The 16652-nt window shown below is 45.4% G+C and overlaps 1 protein-coding gene across 7 annotated transcripts in view; it reads left to right on the forward strand.

Moving 5' to 3' along the window:
* LOC5521680 (dynein heavy chain domain-containing protein 1) overlaps positions 1 to 16652 on the forward strand; it is a 73394-nt gene that overhangs the window by 42451 nt on the left and 14291 nt on the right. For 6 of the 7 annotated variants that reach the window (XM_048724325.1, XM_048724326.1, XM_048724323.1 and 3 more), the window contains 23 exons: positions 195 to 487; positions 835 to 1036; positions 1228 to 1343; positions 1723 to 2037; positions 2499 to 2591; positions 2682 to 2847; positions 3197 to 3612; positions 3750 to 3914; positions 4600 to 4866; positions 7450 to 7595; positions 8099 to 8247; positions 8466 to 8587; positions 8687 to 8809; positions 9078 to 9402; positions 10218 to 10454; positions 10602 to 10832; positions 11970 to 12100; positions 12289 to 12388; positions 12702 to 12949; positions 13768 to 13920; positions 14531 to 14656; positions 15077 to 15350; positions 15677 to 15843. In XM_048724325.1, coding sequence (XP_048580282.1) covers positions 195 to 487; positions 835 to 1036; positions 1228 to 1343; positions 1723 to 2037; positions 2499 to 2591; positions 2682 to 2847; positions 3197 to 3612; positions 3750 to 3914; positions 4600 to 4866; positions 7450 to 7595; positions 8099 to 8247; positions 8466 to 8587; positions 8687 to 8809; positions 9078 to 9402; positions 10218 to 10454; positions 10602 to 10832; positions 11970 to 12100; positions 12289 to 12388; positions 12702 to 12949; positions 13768 to 13920; positions 14531 to 14656; positions 15077 to 15350; positions 15677 to 15843 — 4565 coding nt within the window. The remainder of the gene's footprint in view (positions 1 to 194; positions 488 to 834; positions 1037 to 1227; positions 1344 to 1722; positions 2038 to 2498; positions 2592 to 2681; positions 2848 to 3196; positions 3613 to 3749; positions 3915 to 4599; positions 4867 to 7449; positions 7596 to 8098; positions 8248 to 8465; positions 8588 to 8686; positions 8810 to 9077; positions 9403 to 10217; positions 10455 to 10601; positions 10833 to 11969; positions 12101 to 12288; positions 12389 to 12701; positions 12950 to 13767; positions 13921 to 14530; positions 14657 to 15076; positions 15351 to 15676; positions 15844 to 16652) is intronic. The other variant, XM_048724324.1, reaches the window with a different exon arrangement.

Consider the following 16652-nt stretch of genomic DNA (forward strand, 5'->3'; position numbering starts at 1 on the left):
TCCCTGTGTCACTCTATTTTCTGTCTCGATATTCTCTGTGTCTCGCTATTCTCGGTGTCACGCTATTTTCTGTGTCACGCTATTTTCTGTGTCACCGCTTCAGTTGTTTAGCTAGCACTGTAATTTATTGTTTTATAACCAACATATAAAGAGGGACTCTAATTCTTATGGACACGTTTCCTGTCCTTTCTCAGACGTCACACATGCGGCACTGGGTGTATCGCCTGGAGTCAGTGCAACCCCGCCACTGGGTGGATCGCCTGGAGCTAGTGCAACCCCGCCACGGGGTGAATCGCCTGGAGCCAGTGCAACCCCGCCACGGGGTGGATCGCCTGGAGTCAGTGCACCCTTTCAACGGGGTGGATTGCCTGGAGCCAGTGCAACCCCGTCAACTGCAGAGAGGTCGGGCTCCGTATCAGAATCACCACTTGAAGCCCCTCCCACAGAGACCTTGATGAAGGCAAGCATAACTGAGCTTGGCACGAAGGTAAACATATGAGGAGAGTTTTGTTGCGTCAAGAGTAGCAGGAAGTGAATCTGAGGTTGACTCAGACATGTTACGCTAAATTATGGGTTCAGACAACACGATTACTCTGAATTTAAACGAGACATGTTACGTTCACTTAAGAGTTCTGAATGGTTTATTCTGACCATTATCGGAACTCCCTTCTAGAAACTACCTGTACTCAACACAACACCCTTTGCATAAATCAAGCCTTTACACTTTCTCGCGTGATCGTTACCAGTATTGGCCTTTATTTCCACGCTTATTGTTAACCGATGCGAGCGCTGCGGTATCACCGATGCGGTATCACTGCCACCATTTCTTATAAGGGCGAAACTCAAGGACGCAGAGAGCATACACTGCCTTTTAGTCCCGAGGGCTCTACCGAGCCAGTAACGACCTCTGCTCCAATCACATTCAAGCAGCGTGATTCTCTGGTGGAGAACCCGGAGGAGGATGACACAGGAGAGCGTGGCGGCGAGAGGTGTAAGAAAGGAGAGCGTGACGGATCAACGTCATCTGAAGATCAATGTAAATATCATTTGAGTACTACATAATTTAAAACAGTTGACATAAGTCCGCCTGAATAACTAAATTCAATTTGAATTGCTAATGAATAATAAAAAAATGACAAAAAGGGAAGTATTGAGATTTATTTCCATTTTCTTGATTCCTCTACCACTCTTGATTTCCATGTTTTGCTTGACTCCTTAACTGCTTAGCTGCCGATGGAGACTATAAAGACCATGACAGCCAAAGTTCATCGTCGGATGTAGACTTAGCCGCAGTGCTCGAGAGTGATGATATCGGGGAGTCCAGTCACCCTTTACGTACAAAGGTATTATAGCTGAGCTCATCCTTTACTTACTAAGGTATTATAGCTGAGCTCACTCTTTACGTACAAAAGTATTATAGCTGAGTTCACTCTTAACGTACAAAGGTATTATTGCTGAGCTCACCCTATACTTACTAGGATATTATAGCTGAGCTTACCCTTTACGTACTAAGGTATTATAGCTGAGCCCATCCTTTACGTACAACAGGTATTATAGTTGAGCTCCATAGGTATAGAAAGTGGTGGTCTGAATGAGGTTGTATCCACCATACCTTCGTCACGTCTGTCATTTTACGATTGCTAACGTTGCGGTCGTAATAAGAAATGTAATCCTGATTAAGAGAACACAGCCTAACCCACTTCTTCTACTCCTTTCGTCTAGGTTACCTTCGATGATATGAAGCAGACGGATGACAAGGAGTACACCGGTCCTCTTATTGCTCCTGAGCAGCTGGCTTTTCCCGGCGAAGACCTGACCGACATCATATTCTGCAAACACTTCAGTGCGTCGTCTTTTGGCGGTGCTGGTGAAAGTAGAGGCTACCTTGAGTGTTCGTACAGCGTTCTAGAGCAAGGGATTAAACGTTGTCTTGAGGCGTACAATGCACAGGCGTCCGAAAGATCATCCTTCAAGATCGTCAACATGGTAACATTCAGAGACGCCCTCCACCACGCTGCTAGAATAAGTAGGGCTTTGGTAAGTGAGTGACTTACGGGGTTTTATTGCATCTCGCTGTATTATTCTATAAGGCTCTTAGGACGCGACCTAACCACGCTTTACAAATGCCGTGCTGAATTCATGACACGGTATGTTACAACTGAGGTGTAGAAGTTACCGTTTCACCGAAGCTTTAATTGAACTTGTGACATTTTCTTATTAACATCGCAGCTCAGATAGAATCATATATTATAGCTGAAAACCCCAGAACCACGTGATTTATGATCCTTACATTTCTATAAACAATTTTGAGACTTAATTGTAGGGAAAATTCGAGGGTACCCCCCCCCCCCCTACCCATGCACCTGGGCCTTGGTCGCCTTCAAGATGGCGCAACGAACAGTAAATTTTTAGGAGTATAAGAAGTGAGCTAGAATTAGGTTTCTTATGCAAATATGTTGCTGGATGTTCGTAGAGTTTCATTCAATCTTGTGTCATAGGTCATTCCTGGAGGTCATGCTTTGCTGCTTTCTCGACTTGGATACGGCAGAAGGACGCTGACACGCCTGGCATGTTACGCTGCTGGGTATAAGGTATTGGCACACAGCTTAAGCAGTTTGAGTAGTAGCTCTATGAAAAAGAACTAAATAGTTTTGATTGGCGTCATTGTGTTCTATCCCTAGTTGATGGAGGCACAAGCGACGCATTTCCAGTCACGTGAACAGCTACGCCAACAGATCAAAACCGCTAGCTACGTGGCGGGCATTCAGGGGAAGCCAGTTGTGCTATTTATTCCCGAGGGGGTGGAGGACAGTTCACTTGAGGATGTCAACACGCTGATGGCTGAAGGTAAATATTCGCTTGTTACGGGTGTGAGTAACGGGCCATTACATGTTTATTTGCAGTGGGGTAGGGTACAATGTTTCTAGCAGTATAGTATTTTATTTATTTAGGGGGCATTTTTTTGGACAATGCTATGGCAATATACGACAAAACAAAATCCGTGATGAAATAGAATCGGCTTTATGTTAATGATCTTTATCTATCAACTGCAAATTATGTTTTGGGTTAACCGCTTGAGAACCAAAATTATGTACTGTATGTATTCGTATAGTATTCTCAGCCAGCCCCAAGGGTGGCCCCCTAATAGAGGTACTTTACAGCATTGCCTCAAATGTGTGTATTTATTGTCTTGAAGGTACTTGTCCCGGTTTGTACACCCCAACGGAAATAGCGATCATTTCTACCCATCTTCTTCCTGGAGGGCAGCTCGGGGCCCGCCGCACTGAGCACCAGAACATTGCCCAGGAGAGGTACTTCCGTCGCGTCAAGTCCAACTTACATATCGTCGTCTCGATCAAGTTCACACCTCTAACCATCCCGCGTGCAGAGATGCCTAAAAATGCCGGACCAGGATACTGGAGGACGTTTGAGGGCGGTCCCTCGTGTTCTGCATTGTACAGGTTTCCAAACTTGCTGACACGCTCTTGTTGCGTGGATGTCTATTTACCATGGCCGCACGAGGCACTTGTCAGTATTGCCGAGAAGTTGATAGATGAGAACGATCCTGCCTTTGCGCAGGTCCCATGGAAAAAACGCGACCGCAGTCCACAGGTAACACTTCGCCGCAATAGCACGTTAAGCTTACTAAGAAATCTGTGAACTCACGCATATTTAGTTTTATGCTCTTTTATGGCAACTGTGTCGTGGTCGATGTATGTCTGACCTGTATGCCCTCTATACGTATCCAGGTAGCAGCTATATGCTCAATTATGGCGCACGTGCACTTGTCATCCCGCTCGATGGTCGAGCGACTGTACGGAATCCGCGGCTTAAAGCTGTATTCGCCCAATACCTTCCTCGACTTTGCTGACTTGTTCAAGAAACTTTGTGACCGTATTTGTACCACCGAGAAGGTACGTCACCAAGTCCCTTGCTAACATTAAATAATAATGATAAAATACTAATTCTTTATCCATTTATAAGATAAAAGAACATGTCATGTTACAAGCATTATACTGATAAATATATATATAGATAGCTAGATACGAGGATGGCGAGGACCAATTAACCTGATCCGCATGTGCAGTTTAGATGTTATTTTATTTGGGCGCACTTCAAATCTTTTATTTGTACATTCAAAATCTCTTTAGTCTAGATTTCCTGATAACAGGTGACTTTCACTAAGGATCACATGACTTTTGGGTTGGCAAACACTCACGCACTCCTTCTTTAGAGTCTTGAACCGCAAAATAACGATAACAAAAAGCAACCCCTTCAGCACCATCAAATCGTCGCTCTCTGGCGTGACGGTCAACAAAGCAGCGTTGGGATTAAATAGAACTGTAACAATGGCTACTAGTTATGTTTTTTGGGAAGAATATTGATATTTTTTTCTGCCAAACATGTTGCTCATGTGTTGGCTTTGCTTGCACACCCGCAGTGCTAGCGAATGCTGTTGCAAACGTCCTTGCTGTCCTTGCTTTGGAGTTTTCACTTCTTACATAGTTTAAGGGAAAAATAGGCGAGAATATTTTACGTCAAGCTGTTTGTATTTCCCATTGGATCCTGTCGTTGTCGTAATCTTCCCTTCTTACATAGACCAAGACGGGCCGACTGCAGAGCGGTTTAAAACGCATAGACGAAGCGTCGCGCAGCCTAGACAAGATGCAGCAAGAACTCGACCAGTTGGCGCCGGTATACGACGAGGCACAGGCCGGTGTGAAAGCTTGCCAACAGAGTGTGGAAAACAGTCAAAAGGAGTACCAGGACCAGCGGGAAGCCTGCAAACACCAGGAACAGGAGATCGAGGCTATGCAGGGCCCCATCGAGGTGCTAAAGAGGGAGGCCAATGAAGAATTTGGCAAGGTAACACTTGTGGCAAGGTAACACTTGTGGCAGGGTAACACTTATGGCAAGGTAACACTTGTGGCAGGGTAACACCTGTGGCAAGGTAACACTTGTGGCAAGGAAACACCTGTGGCAAGGTAACACTTGTGGCAAGGTAACACCTGTGGCAAGGTAACACCTGTGGCAAGGTAACACTTGTGGCAAGGTAACACTTGTGTCAAGGTAACACTTTTGGCAAGGTAACACTTGTGGCAAGGTAACACTTGTGGCAAGGTAACACCTGTGGCAAGGTAACACTTGTGCAGGGAAGCACTTGTGGCAAGGTAACACCTGTGGCAAGGTAACACCTTTGGCAAGGTAACACTTGTGGCAAGGTAATACTTGTGGCAAGGAAACACCTGTGGCAAGGTAACACTTGTGGCAAGGTAACACCTGTGGCAAGGTAACACTTTTGGCAAGGTAACACTTGTGGCAAGGTAACACTTGTGGCAAGGAAACACCTGTGGCAAGGTAACACTTGTGCAGGGAAGAACTTGTGGCAAGGTAACACTTGTTGCAAGGTAACACTTGTGGCAAGGTAACACCTGTGGCAGGGTAACACTTGTGGCAAGGTAACACTTGTGGCAAGGTAACACTTGTGGCAAGGTAACACCTGTGGCAAGGAAACACCTGTGTCAAGGTAACACTTGTGGCAAGGTAACACCTGTGGCAAGGTAACACCTGTGGCAAGGTAACACTTGTGGCAAGGTAACACTTGTGTCAAGGTAACACTTTTGGCAAGGTAACACTTGTGGCAAGGTAACACTTGTGGCAAGGTAACACCTGTGGCAAGGTAACACTTGTGCAGGGAAGCACTTGTGGCAAGGTAACACCTGTGGCAAGGTAACACCTGTGGCAAGGTAACACTTGTGGCAAGGTAACACTTGTGGCAAGGAAACACCTGTGGCAAGGTAACACTTGTGGCAAGGTAACACCTGTGGCAAGGTAACACTTTTGGCAAGGTAACACTTGTGGCAAGGTAACACTTGTGGCAAGGAAACACCTGTGGCAAGGTAACACTTGTGGCAAGGTAACACCTGTGGCAAGGTAACACTTGTGCAGGGAAGCACTTGTGGCAAGTTAACACCTGTGGCAAGGTAACACCTGTGGCAAGGTAACACTTGTGGCAAGGTAACACTTGTGGCAAGGTAAAACCTGTGGCAAGGTAACACTTGTGCAGGGAAGCACTTGTGGCAAGGTAACACCTGTGGCAAGGTAACACCTGTGGCAAGGTAACACTTGTGGCAAGGTAACACCTGTGGCAAGGAAACACCTGTGGCAAGGTAACACTTGTGGCAGGGTAACACCTGTAGCAAGGTAACACCTGTGGCAAGGTAACACTTGTGACAAGGTAACACCTGTGGCAAGGTAACACTTGTGGCAAGGTAACACCTGTGGCAAGGTAACACCTGTGGCAAGGTAACACTTTTGGCAAGGTAACACCTGTGGCAAGGTAACACCTGTGGCAAGGTAACACTTGTGGCAAGGTAACACTTGTGGCAAGGTAACACCTGTGGCAAGATAACACTTGTGCAGGGAAGCACTTGTGGCAAGGTAACACCTGTGGCAAGGTAACACCTGTGGCAAGGTAACACTTGTGGCAAGGTAACACCTGTGGCAAGGTAACACCTGTGGCAAGGTAACACTTGTGGCAGGGTAACACCTGTAGCAAGGTAACACCTGTGGCAAGGTAACACCTGTGGCAAGGTAACACTTGTGGCAAGGTAACACTTGTGACAAGGTAACACCTGTGGCAAGGTAACACCTGTGGCAAGGTAACACCTGTGGCAAGGTAACACCTGTGGCAAGGTAACACCTGTGGCAAGGTAACACCTGTGGCAAGGTAACACTTGTGGCAGGGTAACACCTGTAGCAAGGTAACACCTGTGGCAAGGTAACACCTGTGGCAAGGAAACACCTGTGGCAAGGTAACACTTGTGGCAAGGTAACACTTGTGGCAAGGTAACACCTGTGGCGAGGTAACACTTGTGGCAAGGTAACACTTGTGGCAAGGTAACACCTGTGGCAAGGTAACACCTGTGGCAAGGTAACACTTGTGGCAAGGTAACACTTTTGGCAAGGTAACACTTGTGGCAAGGTAACACTTGTGGCAAGGTAACACCTGTGGCAAGGTAACACTTTTGACAAGGTAACACCTGTGGCAAGGTAACACTTGTGGCAAGGTAACACTTGTGGCAAGGTAACACTTGTGGCAAGGTAACACTTTTGGCAAGGTAACACTTGTGGCAAGGTAACACTTGTGGCAAGGTAACACCTGTGGCAAGGTAACACTTTTGGCAAGGTAACACCTGTGGCAAGGTAACACTTGTGGCAAGGTAACACTTGTTCAGGAAAGCACTTGTGGCAAGGTAACACTTGCATCAGGCGCGTACACAGGGAGAGTGTGCAGAGTGGGTGTGCAATTACCATCCCTTGCCCGTCAAAAAGAAGGCCATTCCTTATTGAAGGATCGTCACAAACTATCTAATTTCCAGCACATACCTATGACATACCAGACATACCAGTCTCCCATAGACTCATGTTTCTTGGTGTTTTGTATAGGTCAGCCCGTTGTTTGAGGCAGCGTGGAAGGCCATTAACGCCCTTGACGTCCGTGACATTGAGGAGATTCGTAGCTACCGCCTGCCGCCATCACTCGTGGAACTTGTAGTCAACTCTGTCTGTCTCCTCTTCAACGAACCGCAGACGTAAATATTAAACTTTATTTCATATTCGATTAGATGGGTACCGTAAATGATCTAAAAACGCCCCCTATCTAAAAAACGCCTCCTATCTAATGAACGCCCCCCCCCCAAGCTTCCAAGTTGGTATTGAACGCCCCCCTTTATTAACGCCCCCCCTACCCTTCCTACCAGCTTAAAAACAAACGACATAGGAATTCCGGTAATATAAATCAAATTCAGTTGTCTTCTTGCTTAATCTTAGCTTGACTTCTACTGGGTGACACTTGGTCAATGTCAAAAAACGCTTGCCACGCAGGCTATAATTTAACGTGATCCTGACTGAGATTAGAACGCCCCGGGCGTTTATTAGATAATTTACGGTAACTGGAATATTGCAAATCTGCTGTTTAGAAACCTTGTCCAAAGGAAGCGTAAAAGGTCGAGCTGTTTTACGTACTAAAGTCTCCGTTGTAGTCTTTGACTTTCTTGTGTAGTTAATTCTACTGATGCTTCCCGCTATTCTTTAGATGGGAACAAGGAAAGCTACTTCTCAACCGCGAAAACTTCTTCAAAGATCTCGAATTCTATGACATCAAGAACATGCCAGACTCGATCTTCCTCAAGCTCGAGACCTTCTACAAGAACCCTGTTTTTCGACCAGAAATCGTCAGAGCAGGTCACGATTATGTACTTGATAACTAGTGATTTTAGTATTGTCTCAGACCTCCAAAATTAGTATTGTCTCAACTCCAAAATTTTCTTGAATGCATTATCTGTTCGAAAAAAAAAAACTCCCAACTCCCCAATTTTCAACTCATGTAACTCTATGTACTAAGGGACTAATGTAACATGTTATTAATTTTTCCTATTGTAAGACATTATTTTGTTATACAGGTAGTGTAGCCGCGGGTTCCCTGTGCATGTGGGTCCGAGCCGTATACGACTATTGCGTGGTGTACCGTGCCCTGGCTCCAAAACAGCGCCAGTTGAAGAGCGCCGAGGCCGAACTTGAGAAGGTGGGGTAATTTCTTTTTTCAGATCTTGTTGCCCTAGCCGTCGTCGTCGTCCTTCCTTAAGGTCCCTAATAGCTTAGCTCGTAAACTAATTTGTTCCAGGCCAAGTCTATACTTGGGGAGATGCGTGTACGAGGTAACGCCATCAAACAGGAGTTGGAGGAGAAGATTCAGTCTTACAAAGACAGTGTCAAACATGCTAAGGCTATCGACAAACAGATACAGGTAACGGCTTATGCTAAAATGGCCCTCTGGAAATGTGGGTGACCCACCTCCAATGTCCGTTATCCTCGCAAGCGTTGGACTGAGTCCTCATCCGTTCCTAGACGCTTGACTATGACGTTACTGATGGAAACGCAAGATCTGATTCCTTGAAAATTATTTGCATTCTCATTTAATTACTTGTGTGGATTACTAGCAATTATGTTACTGGCACATTTGTCAAGGAGTTTGTCTCTTCTTTCTCGCTGAAGATATCTGCGTAATGTTCCAGGGTATCAACAGCCGAAAACAGCGCGGGACCAAGTTGGTAGACAGCATGTCCGAGTACTTCTCTTCATGGAAGCAAAATCTCAAGACCAGTAAACAGAACCTTGTAACAGCGCCCGGTGATGCGCTTATGGCAGCAGCTGCTGTCTGCTACTTTGGCCCGCTTATTCGCACAGCTCGTGATGAACTCTTTAGGGATTGGCTAAGAGTCTGTGACGGAGTGGCCCGTCAGCCATCCGGACATGCTCGGAGCCTTGCGTCGGTTACGCTATGGGAAGAATATAAGAAGAAAGAACAGGAGTGCCGTACACCCACACCGCAAAGTGCTGGTGAGTACTATAAAATCAGATCTAGCACTATCTGGGGAGGGGGGGGGACGGGCGTCGTACAAACACAAGGCAAAGTTCGGTCGAGTACTATACAATGAGCTCTAGCAGTATCTGGGGAGGGGGGGGCACAGGCGTCGTACAAACACAAGGCAAAGTTCGGGTGAGTACTATACAATGAGCTCGAGCAGTATCTGGGGAGGGGGGGGGGGGCACAGGCGTCGTACAAACACAAGGCAAAGTTCGGGTGAGTACTATACAATGAGCTCTAGCAGTATGTGGAGGAGGGTAGCTTTGATGTTTAGAGCGTTATAGTTGAACTAGTAAACAGTGGAGTACACATAGATAATACATGGCAAAGGACGGATGACTACTGTACAGAGAGAATATCTACTTGTGATGAGCCCTTCTGTTGTTGGTGTTCTATCAAAATATCAAAGTACAATTATAATGAACACTCACTGAACAATAATCTCCAGGCTTGTCTGCGAGGCTACTCTATTTGGTTTGTCATAAGGTAACTAGTTGGTAGGAGAACACAAGAGAATTTATACGTCAAATTGCAGCCGGGTACTGCACAGTGGCCAATAGCTTTCACTGTAAGAAGGGAGGAGGGTGGAGGGGTAGCTTCTTTGTTTTGGGAAGTGTTAAGGGACTAGCAAACAATAGAGTTTGTGAGCGTTTTACCTAAGCCGCCGCACGTAAGGCTGTATTGCCTTCCGATTGCTACAACAAGAAAAAAATATATAAACACGAGAACACCATGCTAACTATTTTGATTGACAAGGCTGGTGTAAATCCTCATTATTCCGTTGCAGCTCATTCGCTGTTCGTCAGTAACACGGTCCCGGTGCAAGAGGGCGTGTCTCTGCACGTGCTGCTCTCCACATGTGACGAGCTTGGCGACTGGGAGCGCCGCGATCTACCCAAAGACGAGTATGCGGTTCAAAACGCTTTGATCATGCGTACTTGTGGCAATGACCGCAAGCATTGTTGGCCTCTTCTGATCGATCCGCATGGCCAGGCTGTGGACTGGATCCAAGCGTTACACAAGGGTAAGGCATGATACAATCTCTAAGTTATCATATCGTCCACTAGACGTGTTTATAAAGTGGCTTATCGATGTGAGCACTCGCTCTCCTAGAGCAAGCCCGGATATTTGAAATTTTCTTGATACTATTTCATCGTTACGATTTTTTCAGCAGATTCCTCTGAAATCAGTAGCCCTAGCCAAGCTCAGCTCTTTGATATCCGAAATGCCTCGCGTGGTTCCGATTTGCAAAACGCGTCATGCGTGTCGTTTGCGCGATCCACCTCACAGATGTCTCAGCAGAGTGTTACAAGTAGCACGTCTTCTTTTGTTGACCAAGATGACCAAGTAGAGACCTCTGTTGATGAGAGCCAGGACCTCATGCTGGATTCATTCAGAGACGGTAAAACGCCCTTTATATTAATACGATGATGAGGTCGGCTCACAGGGAACAGGCCACAGTGGTTCCTGGATTTTTGGATTATATTATTACTATATATATAATTCTCGTGTCCATTCTGGATTACCCTCTTCCCCTCTCAACCTGTGGCCCTTGCATAGTAGTAAGTGTCTAGACTCTAATGCAATCCCTTGCAAAGATCTGCACACATTTTATCTAGTAATGCATCTTTGCACCCAGGAGACATTCTAACAGGTAATGCATCTTTACACCCAGGAGACATTCTATCAGATAATGCATCTTTGCACCCAGGAGACATTCTATCAGATAATGCATCTTTGCACCCAGGAGACATTCTATCTAGTAATGCATCTTTGCACCCAGAAGACATTCTATCAGGTAATGCATCTTTGCACCCAGGAGACATTCTATCTAGTAATGCATCTTTGCACCCAGGAGACATTCTATCTAGTAATGCATCTTTGCACCCAGGAAACATTCTATCAGGTAATGCATCTTTGCACCCAGGAGACATCCTATCTAGTAATGCAGCTTTGCACCCAGGAGACATCCTATCTAGTGATGCATCTTTGCACCTAGGAGACATTCTGTCTAGTAATGCATCTTTGCACCCAGGAGACATTCTATCAGGTAATGCATCTTTGCACCCAGGAGACATTCTATCTAGTAATGCATCTTTGCACCCAGGAGACATTCTATCAGGTTATGCATCTCTGCACCCAGGAAACATTCTATCTAGTAATGCATCTTTGCACCCAGGAAACATTCTATCAGGTAATGTATCTTTGCACCCAGGAGACATCCTATCTAGTAATGCAGCTTTGCACCCAGAAGACATTCTATCAGGAAATGCATCTTTGCACCCAGGAGACATTCTATCTAGTAATGCAGTTTTGCACCCAGAAGACATTCTATCAGGTAATGCATCTTTGCACCCAGGAGAAATTCTATCTAGTAATGCATCTTTGCACCCAGAAGACATTCTATCAGGTAATGCATCTTTGCACCCAGGAGACATCCTATCTAGTAATGCATCTTTACATCCAGGAGACATTCTATCAGGTAATGCATCTTTACATCCAGGAGACATTCTATCTAGTTATGTATCTTTACATCTAGGAGATGAAGAGACACATGGAGACACAGACTCCACCATGACTGGTCGGACAGACCACACAGGAGGCAGTGCATTCACCTCTATGACGGAGCGCGCCTTCAGAGAGAAGCTAGCGCAGGAAATGGGCATCCAGGTAATCCCAAGTTTTACCAGTCAATCGATAGACCATTGTCAATCGATAGAACTTTATCAGTTTATAGACCTCGGGTCGCGTCTTTAGCTGTTTTGTGTAGAAGTAGCAAAGTATAATCTGCCATTCCCTTGATCCCTAGATCGAGTCCTTGGGCCGTGAAGTCTAATTTGTCTTCCTATTATCCCTAGATCGAGTCCCCGGACCGTTCCTCAACATTCGCACCAACACCATGTCTAGAGATTAGCGAGGGACAAGTTCTAAGAGTATCGGCTGATGACCCTCAGATTGGTAGGAGTTTACCGCTATGGATTGAATCTGACTGTTGTATCTAGGACCACAAAGTTTTGCGACTGCTCAGAACTTCTCCTCTCTTCTGGGAATAGCAGATTGTCGGTGAAACTTGCGGAATTAAAGAATGACGATCATCCGTCGACCTGACTTACAAGACGCGTGCGCTTTTTTGTGTCAAGCTGCGTGTCGCAGTGCACAAACCCGTCACCATAGAACTCCCCGTTCACACATTTTTGTCCCTAGTGTGTTAACTAGTGCACACGTCACCGTCGCTGCAGAACTCCCCGTTAAAATTTGTTTTTCTTTCCAGTGAGTAAGCTTCGGGCCGCAGTGCAGGCCGGGATAGTAACGCACGTTTCCCACATGGAGAGGTGTCGCTGGAACAAGAGCTTGGAGTTGCTGCTGGCGCGGCAGACTTTCACGTCGAATAATGGTACTACTCAGGTGGTCCTCGGAAAAACAGCCATTAACGTGCACCCGAGCTTCCGTCTGTACCTCAGCGCCTCTGTACCGTTATTCATGCCAGGCACTGGACTCGTGCCGCTTCCTTTTGCTAAGGTGAGGATCTTCTACTGACACATTCCTCTTCATACGATCATTAGATTTAAGTAATACGATTGTTATTGGCTTTTAACGGACAGTTGGTAAAAACCGGCTTTTCACTGGCCAATAAAACGGGGACGTAAGAGGTTACGCGCTTGTGAAAATCAGCACACAGAAGACGCATTCCTTTTTTTCTAGACTTTCTCTCCAAATGTTTGCCTAGGCAGGGTATTACACTGCTTTGTTAGTGTTGATAGCCCTGCAGCACGTTTGCCGAGTGCAACTATACAGATTGATAGACTTGAGAATACCCGCCCACTAGGAATCAATATGTTAAGTCCTATTGTGAAGAACTATTTGTGGACGGGTATTAAATTGTCCGAGAAAATAAATCGTGGTTCCTTTCGCCTTAGAGCCAGACTTAAATGTGTAGCTTTCATGCATTATATTAGCGGCAAACTTATCCGCATTTCCCCGAGATCTCCTAAGGCAACTTACTCTCCTTTGATAAGCTTCCTATGTCCCTTGTTCCACTCTGGCACCCTCCCTAACATTGACGGGGACACAGAAAGTTTAAACAAAATAAGATCATGGTAAACTATACTCTATTACTGGAAACGGTAGTATTATTAAAGGAGCTTGACTTTCTTCCGGGAAAAAAAGGAGGCTGTTCTTTTGACTATTTTTTCGAAAACTTGAAAATGTCTTGAGCTTCACTTTTTCACCTGTCCGTTTTAAAGACCTTTAACTAGTCTCCCATTCTGTGCTTTATATGTGTATGATTGACATGTAGCTAAGTGACCTTAAACTAGTGGTCCATTCTGTGTATTTAGGTGTGTGTGATTGACATGTCGCTAAGTCAGGAGGGACTTGTGCAGCGACTGCTGACCGAGACGCTAAGAATTGAGCGGCCAGAGTTTGACGGGCAACAGCGCTCGCTGGATCGGGACTGCAGTTTACACGAGCAGCAGATCGCTAGTGCCAAGGTATTATATTTATCTGCACATTATATCTGTAGGCTTAAGTATCTTGCTTTGTGGGGAGGTATGTTGACTTCACCTTGTGAATGTTCCCATTAAATGCTTTGCAATCTACATGACGGAAAAACCTGGAAAATGCGCAATTCGAGATAGAGAAAGAAGACACAATTTCTTACAATGGCCATCGGTTCCTTGTATTCCCGACTGATTGTTGAAACACAAATAACGTGAGGCCGAAATGCACATACCCAGATTTTTGTTTTTTAAGATATTTTTTCCTTGATCATCCTTGCGCTATGTATGAGCTCAGGGACGAAAAGCTCAAATTTCAATGACTTTACAAAAGGTCGCATCAATTTTAAAAAAAGTCGCATTTGATATTTTTTTATTACTCACTAAGTACTTTACTAAATCTTTCGCCTTATTAGATGTAAAATGAGCTTTTTTGAAGGGTTAAGTCATGTTTTTTCGTCATGTCTTTGCAATCCTTAATGGCGCTAAGATTTTTCATGGATACCGGGATCCTGCCGAATGCTGTTTTTCCATGGATTCTAGGGACCAGGGATTGACAAACGCCTTGTTTTCGGCATGCTAATACATAGCATTGTTTTGTCAGGAATGTGTTCTTGAGAAAGTCATCGGAATGGACCTACCGCTGCTGAAGGATTCAGGAATGCTCGGAGTCGTAGAGAAGAGCGAAGAGCTCATCCGCACTGCTGACGAACGGCACCACGAATCTGAGGTACACTTCCCCCTTTCTCCCACGCAAGCACCACGCACACCAACACTAACGCTCGCACTACTAAAAGTATTACACAGCTTAGTGGTTATTGACAACAAAATCATTTCGCGCGCAATCTTGGAGTCGAATCAATTTTGTCATATGACACTTGAAGCGCACATCACATCCTATTGGTGTTTTCATGTATAAAAAAAGAGGAACAAATGGTGCCTCGTGCAATTTATGATTTATTCTAACTTGATGCTTTTGAAGAGCCCAAATTGCATCCTCCCTTACAAAATTGTTTCTGGCAATAGAGTAAAAATAACCTTTTAAACAGTAAAAATTATAATCCTGAGGTGGCTGCTTACGAGAAGGCTTCGACTGTACATTCTACCCAATTATTACCAGATGCCAAAAGCTTCTACTTTTGTTCCACAGGCCATGCGCACATTGCTGCACAAAAAGCGAGACGAATTCCTGCCAGTTGCCCGACATGGCGCCCTACTCTACACCGTCATCTCCCGCATGCATCGCGTCCGTCCGACTTTGTACTACTTTGCGCTTGACTCGTACATCCGGCTCTTCCAAAAGACCATCACTGACAGGCGGCGCAGCAAAAAGAACATGGGCTCTGCTGCCGCCCGCGCCGCCGAACTCATGTCAGCGCTTACTCGCGTCTTGCATGCGCGCATCTCATGGAGCTTATTCAAAGGTAGAGACCGTAGTAGAGTCATGTAAAACCCCAAGGTCAGTACTTCCTGTTGGATTAGGGTTAGGTTAGAGTGGCAGTCCATGGGATCTGGCGTAAAGTACTTACCGAGGTCCATTACAAATCTTCCATTTTGTGCCAACTAGAGAATAGTTTCTCTACTTTCATAGAAAGCCCTTGGTAATATTTGCGTATCGGTCAGGATGCCAGAATCGCAGAGTTAATTCACACCAACTTAATAATTTCTGTCATGATCGGCTGCACGCACTCGTCAGCGCGCGTGCGCTCCCCACAGTAGCTTTGCACTTAGTGTTGTTAAATTCCGACAGGTGATAATCAAGTATTCTCGTTCCTGTTGGCGGTAGAGACGTTGTTGTCAAGGAATCAGCTTGACATACTAGAGTGGCTGCTGTTCTTGGAGTACTATCCACCTGTGTACCAGGGACTTGTCCATCCACTCAGTGATAGCAACAAGCCCGACTGGGTTACCGATAAGGTACTCCTCACCTTTTTTATACTCACACCACACCCAATACCCAGAGCCCAATACCTATCTATTTAGTGATAGCAACAAGCCCGACTGGGTTTACCGATAAGGTACTCCTTACCTTTCTTATACTCACACCACACCCAATACCCAGAGCCCAATACCTATCTATTCAGTGATAGTAACAAGCCCGACTGGGTTACCGATAAGGTACTCCTCCGTTTCCTAATACTCACACCACACCCAATACCCAGAGCCCAATACCTATCTATTCAGTGATAGCAACAAGCCCGACTGGGTTACCGGTAAGGTACTCCTCACCTTTCTTATACTCACACCACACCCAATCAAACTACACCCAATACCCAATACCCAAAGCCCAATACCTATCTATTCAGTGATAGCAACAAGCCCGACTGGGTTACCGATAAGGTACTCCTCACCTTTCTTATACTCACACCACACCCAATCAAACTACACCCAATACCCAAAGCCCAATACCTATCTATTCAGTGATAGCATCAAGCCCGACTGGGTTACCGATAAGGTACTCCTCACCTTTCTTATACTCACACCACACCCAATCAAACTACACCCAATATCTATCAATCTATTCAGTGAAAGCAAAAATTCCGACTGGGTTACCGATAAGCTCGTTAAACTTAAATAAACCACATCCATCCAGCTCTAGAAAACAGACTGGCAGAGTTTGGTTAATAGGGAAGTAATGAGAATGCTTTATTTTTGTAGCCCCCACACGCTGGAAATTATAAGTAATAATTAATAAATAATAATTTTTGTAGCGCCTATACGCTAAT

Source organism: Nematostella vectensis, chromosome 2, assembly GCF_932526225.1.
Source record: "Nematostella vectensis chromosome 2, jaNemVect1.1, whole genome shotgun sequence".
Taxonomy (NCBI): Eukaryota; Metazoa; Cnidaria; class Anthozoa; order Actiniaria; family Edwardsiidae; genus Nematostella; species Nematostella vectensis.